The sequence below is a fragment of the Neophocaena asiaeorientalis genome, unplaced genomic scaffold, assembly GCF_003031525.2.
Source record: "Neophocaena asiaeorientalis asiaeorientalis breed wild unplaced genomic scaffold, Neophocaena_asiaeorientalis_V1.1 scaffold648, whole genome shotgun sequence".
NCBI lineage: Eukaryota > Metazoa > Chordata > Mammalia > Artiodactyla > Phocoenidae > Neophocaena > Neophocaena asiaeorientalis.
In genome coordinates this window covers 2,800,020-2,805,638 of record NW_020172781.1, presented here as the reverse complement: position 1 = coordinate 2,805,638, position 5,619 = coordinate 2,800,020, and the positions used below count along the sequence as shown (strand labels likewise).

The following is a 5,619-nucleotide window of genomic DNA, read 5'->3' as shown; positions in this document are numbered from 1 at the left end:
ATGCCTCTTCCCTGTGGCACGCCACGCTTCCCATCCTGGATCCTTCTAGGTGAAGCTAGTGCCAAGTATCGCCTATTTGGGTCTTGTGAATTTGATTGTCAAGTTGAACTTAAGACCACCCAAATGGGGCGGTGAAACATCTGAGTGGAGATGGCAAGGAGGCAGTTGGATACGTCCATCTGGTGTTCCAGGGAGAGGTCTAAGCTGGAGATACACTCAAGTTGCTTCAAAATTGACAATATAATGAGAAGTTACAATGCTATTGGATGAACAGTATGAAAAATAGTTTATGGGAAGTTTTATCAGAGAGCTCCATTTATCATTATATTTTCTTCTGAATTGTTGCAAGAATTTTTATGACTGAAAGAAGGAATTTGCAGGTGCATGTGAGGGAATTTTGCCAGATCTTTAGGATTTAACCCACAGACGGCAGGCACAGGTCCCCTCAGAGACCCCCGCAAAGTGCTGGGCACAAAGGAGCACTCAAGGAGTACCTTGTTAGTTTAACAGAAATGAGCTGGCTGCTCACACAGTGCCTGGACTCCTCTTAGTTGTGTCTTCTTGATTCGGTTTACACTTTAGAACTTTTCCATGTTCTTCAAATCTCCAGACACCCCTCAACACCCGCAACTTACAGCAGAGTATCCATGGCATAGGCCAGGTGATACTGGATCCTGCAACTGTTCTTCCTAACTCTTGCAATTCGCTGTTATCTTTACTAGCTGCCTCTGTCTCTCTCTTAGCTTTGAAAGAAAAGCCTTCTTTGTCAACAATGAATGGCACATGTGATAAAACAGAGTAAGTGGATTTCTGTGACCCGCTAGAAAGAAGGGCTCAATTTTACCTGTGAATTTATTATTTATTTATTTATTAAAAATTTCTGGCCATGCCACGTGGCCTGTGGGATTTTAGTTCCCCAACCAGGGACGGAACCCAGGCCCTCGGCAGTGAGAACTCAGAGTCCTAACCACTGGACTGCCAGGGCATTCCCTTACCTGTGAATTTGAAGGTTGGTATTGTCCAGGGTGACCAGCCCATTGGTGGCAGTCCTTCGGTAGCCTGCTGGGGGCCTTTCCAACATATCAATAGGATACCAGTATCGGACCAGCACACCTTCGCTTCGGAGGTAGGTTTCTACCTGCACCAATTCATTTACCTACAATAGAAAAAGGAAATGTCTATTTGGTTTTTTATGATTTATTTTTATTTATTTCTTTTTATTTATTTGTTTTTTGAGCACTGACTTTTTTCCCCAAGTTTTAAAATACATATGTATACATATAAGACCAAACTTTTATAGCAGTAAATACTAGTTTCATGTCACTGATTGAGGCTAAAAGTTCAAAGATATCTGGATAGTGTATTTAGTTTTTTCATACCAGCTGGAAAAATTTAATTGGTACAATAAATTAAAGAACTTCAATGTAGTCATGAATTAGAAATTTAAAGAGAAGATATATTTCAAGGTATATTTCAAGTAACAGTTCAACATGCATTGTTGCCAGGTAAAATTTATGTTCATTGTTTTTATGTTAATAATTTTGTAAAAGCAGGGAATCTGTCTGATCGCTCTATTTTATTGCTAGGAAAATAAAAATGTAAGCTCATGAATACGCATTCTGGATTCAAATAGCAATGCAATCTTTATTTAGGGACTACTACTGAAACAAAGGGAATCAAACCACTTGAGACATAACAGAATTATTGCTTTAAGAAAATGTCTATTTTTCTAATTTTCCTTTCACACGTTTCCATTGCTGAAAAATACTGTCAGTTACGTACTTTCTGATAACCAGAATCACAGCTTGTCTCAGAAGGCAGTGGGAGATTAACAGTATTACTAATGGAATTTTCTACTTGAAAGTTCACCTTAGTAAATCACCAGCCAACAGCCTCTCTTAAAAATGTAATGATTTAAATTATACTCTGGTAAAATGGAGTCAGTTGAAGATGTAAAATTTTCAATTTCAAAGCATTAGTGATACCTAACATTATCTGTATCCGTAGACAGACAGATACCAAAGCTTATCTATGTGGTGATAGATACTTCTATATCTGAGACTCTTAGGCTTGATCTGTGTATTACTTCATCAGTTTTTCCTGCATGGGAAACAGAAATGCAAGCATGTGCATGTAACCTAAGGATTATGTAGTCACAGCCTTCAAACAGCCATCAGGGCCTCTGTTTTCAAAAGAAAGCTTCGGCTTGGCCCTTACTCTCTTCTATTCCTTAGCCCCTGCCACCCCACCCCACCTTAAACCTTGCTGAGCCCCATGAGAGGGCTCTGCAAAGCTGAGAAGAAAACAACTGATCTAGTTTAATACACTCATTTTACAGACGGGGAAACTGAGGCTGCAAGAACCAGTGAGATGACATGATCAAAACCACAAAACTATTTCTTTGAGTCTGTATAACAATCATGACAATGATAGATCATCCATTTATCAAGGCCAACAGGAGAATTTTCCCTTGGAACTTGGTAGACATAAGGTAGGGGCAGCCTGAACATGGTTGACAGCAAAAAACGGTGGCAGCAGCATGGTCTGAAGGCGCTGACAGCACTGAGAGTTAAGAGCTTACGTTCTACAATCAGCGCTGATCTGGGCCCAAGAGAAAATCTCAGGCAAGTCATCTGGCATGACAGCACTCAGCCTGGTTTCTTTATCCCTAATTTGAAGAATAATCTATCTGTATAATCACTTTTTAAGGTATTTGGAGTCTGGGCATGAAAGTCTCAGTGTATATAAAAGGCTGTTCACTCACTGAATCAACATCTAAGACAACTCCATGAAGCCCAAAGGTTTTCAGCATCCCTCGGATGGCAAATTTTGGTAGGGCAGTTCCAACAGTACTGCTGGCTACGTTATTGCTGTCTGGAGAGCGGGTTACTACCGTGAGACCTGAGGAGGGTAGAGGGAAAAGTTTTTTCAGGAGCAAGTACCATTATTATTTTGGGACCCTATATTTTAGGGTCTAAAATAACTCTATGGCATTTACCAATACCCTCAGTTTAGCTATAACCCAAAAGGAACACGGCTCAGTCCGGAAGATAATAAAACAAAGTGTTGTAAGAACTCAGGCAATTCAACAATAAAAAGACAAGCCAAGTAAAAAATGGGCAGAAAATGTGAATAAACATTTTTCTAAAGAGAAAAGATATGCATGAAAAGATGTTCAACATCATTAGTTATTAGAGAAATGCGAGTCAAAGGCACAATGAGACACCACTTCACATCCACTAGGATGGCTATAATCAAAAAACAGGCAATAGTAAGTGTTGGCCAGGATGTAGAGAAATTGGAACCCTCATATGTGCTGATGGGAATGTAAAATAGGGCAATCACTTTGGAAAACCATCTGGCAGTTCCTCAAAAAGTTAGACATAAAGTTACCATATGACCCAGCAATTTCACTCCCACATATATACCCAGGAGGAATGAAAACATGTCCACACAAAAACCTGTACACAAATGTTCATAGCAGCATGATTCATAATAGCCAAAAGGTAGAAGGAACCCAGGTGTCCATCAATTGACGAATGGATAAACAAAATGGGGTACTATCCATACAATGGAATATTATTTTTGCCATAAAAAGAAGTAACAACATGAGCTACAACAGGGATGAATCTTGAAAAATTATGCCATGTGAAGGAGGCCAGACACAAAGGGCTGCACGCTGCATGAGTCCATTTTTACGAAACGTCCAGACTAAGCAAATCTATAGAGGCAGAAAGTAGATCAATGGTTGCCAGGGGCTAGTAGGAAGGAGGAATGGGGAGTGGGGAGGGTACAGGATTCCTTTTGGGGGATGAAAATGTTCTGGAATTAGAGGCAATGGTTTGGTGGTTGCACAACTTTGTGAGTATATGAAAACCGCTGAAATGTATACTTCAAAAGGGTGAATTTTATGGTATGTGAATTCTCTCTCTCAAAAAAAGAGGAATTAAAAAAGAAAAGTAAATATATATGCCTGCCCCTGCCCATGATGTTTGTGAAGGTCTAATAATGAGTTGTTTTATTTCCTTTTTGTGCTTTTCTGTATTTTCATTTCCTCAAGATATGTAGTAGATTTTTAATCAAACGAATAAATACATTGTATAAACTTCCAGAAAGCACAGTACAACCACATGTTCATGGCTTATTAGCTGGGCAGCCAGGACTAAGCCCGAGAGGCCTATCTGTAATCCTCCACCCACGCCCCACTTCTCTCTCAAGTGCCCTATCTCACCCTGCTCATGTGAGTGGTTCTGGGAATGTGGAAGAGGCCCCCAGAGGCCAGACAGCTTCTACTTGTGCCCCACCAGGAAGCCTAGGGCCGCACATGGGAGAGCCTGGAAGAGCTCACATCACCCAGAGTAATGAGAGTCACCCTAGAAGAGCCAGCAGCTGACTGGCTCAAACTCATGCTTGGGAAAACACAACTTCTCATTTCAGAGTAAGTTTAACAGGTGAAGGAAGGGGGGGAAGCAAAACCTTTTCGAACTTTATCAATTGTGAACTTGTTTGCTTCGTCCTTAATGTCTTCAATGGTGGGAAGATAAAGGTCTCTTGGGATGCCACCATTCTCCTCGTAGAGGAATTCAACCGTCTGCCGGGCGATATCCACCATGCCTAAAAAATATAACAGAACCGGTAACTCTCCGAAGAGCACACGATCTTCAGTCCAATCACGACACTGACCCATGCTTAAAATGAAGAGATAAGGGGAATTTGTGGGAGTATGTAGCCTTTTGGGAATGGTAATTATGCAGTGTCAGTCAAGTTTAAAATACTCAATACCCTACTTCTAGGCATCTCTCAAATCTCTCCCACAGAAATATAAGCACAAGTGTGTAAAGGTATAAGAACAGTCCCTGCAGCATTGCTGGGAAATATAACAGCAACAAAAAAAGGAAATAATGAAAGTATTCATCGACAGAGAATGGTTAAAAACGATGGTACGTTATTATGTAGTCATTTCATTTCAGTTAAGTCAAGAGAACAAACTATAGGACAAATGGAGAGGAAGAAGAAAGTGAGGGTAGTGTTTTTTTCTTAGTTTATGTATTTTTGTACTGTGTTTGATTATTGTTACAACGAACACATGTTGCTTATTTAACAGAGACAGAGCGCTTCATCAACTTCTTCTATCCAGTACTGGAATTTGCTCTGTCCTTCCTACTCAGAGGGAGAAGATATCATTATATTCAATAGCAACGGCCACAATTAATTAATAAACCAAGTAAATAAATGTCCAAGGCCCTGAAGAAAACAGCACTGTGGGGAGGACAGAGGGGTGGCTGCCACTGCTGCCCCCCACACACTGCTTAAGAAGCTGTGGGTAAAAAACACCTGTTGACAGAATTTGCTTTTAAACAAGGCTTATCTCTATCACACTCATCTACCGCTCCTTTCTTTGCTGGCCTTGCTGTAATGAAAAGGCATAGCAATTTTCTGAGCACAGTTAAGAAGGGGGCTGCCCTTAGAGGAGGATGCGTAGAGAAAGAGGTGTCAGAGAGAATAACAAGAAATGTGGCCTGACAGCAAAATGTGGTTCATGCATACGAAGCAACACTACTTCATAATAGATAGGAGGGGCTTCCCTGGTGGTGCAGTGGTTGAGAGTCCGCCTGCCGA

At 40.8% G+C, this 5,619-nt stretch overlaps 1 protein-coding gene across 1 annotated transcript in view; it reads right to left on the bottom strand.

The window, feature by feature from the left end:
• Positions 1-5,619, bottom strand: part of HECTD4 (HECT domain E3 ubiquitin protein ligase 4) — a 185,576-nt gene that overhangs the window by 39,845 nt on the left and 140,112 nt on the right. Inside the window, exons 53-55 of the mRNA XM_024741407.1 lie at positions 4,477-4,614; positions 2,765-2,901; positions 996-1,156 (exon numbers count right to left, since the gene is read on the bottom strand). Of these exons, the coding sequence (XP_024597175.1) occupies positions 996-1,156; positions 2,765-2,901; positions 4,477-4,614 (436 nt within the window). The remainder of the gene's footprint in view (positions 1-995; positions 1,157-2,764; positions 2,902-4,476; positions 4,615-5,619) is intronic.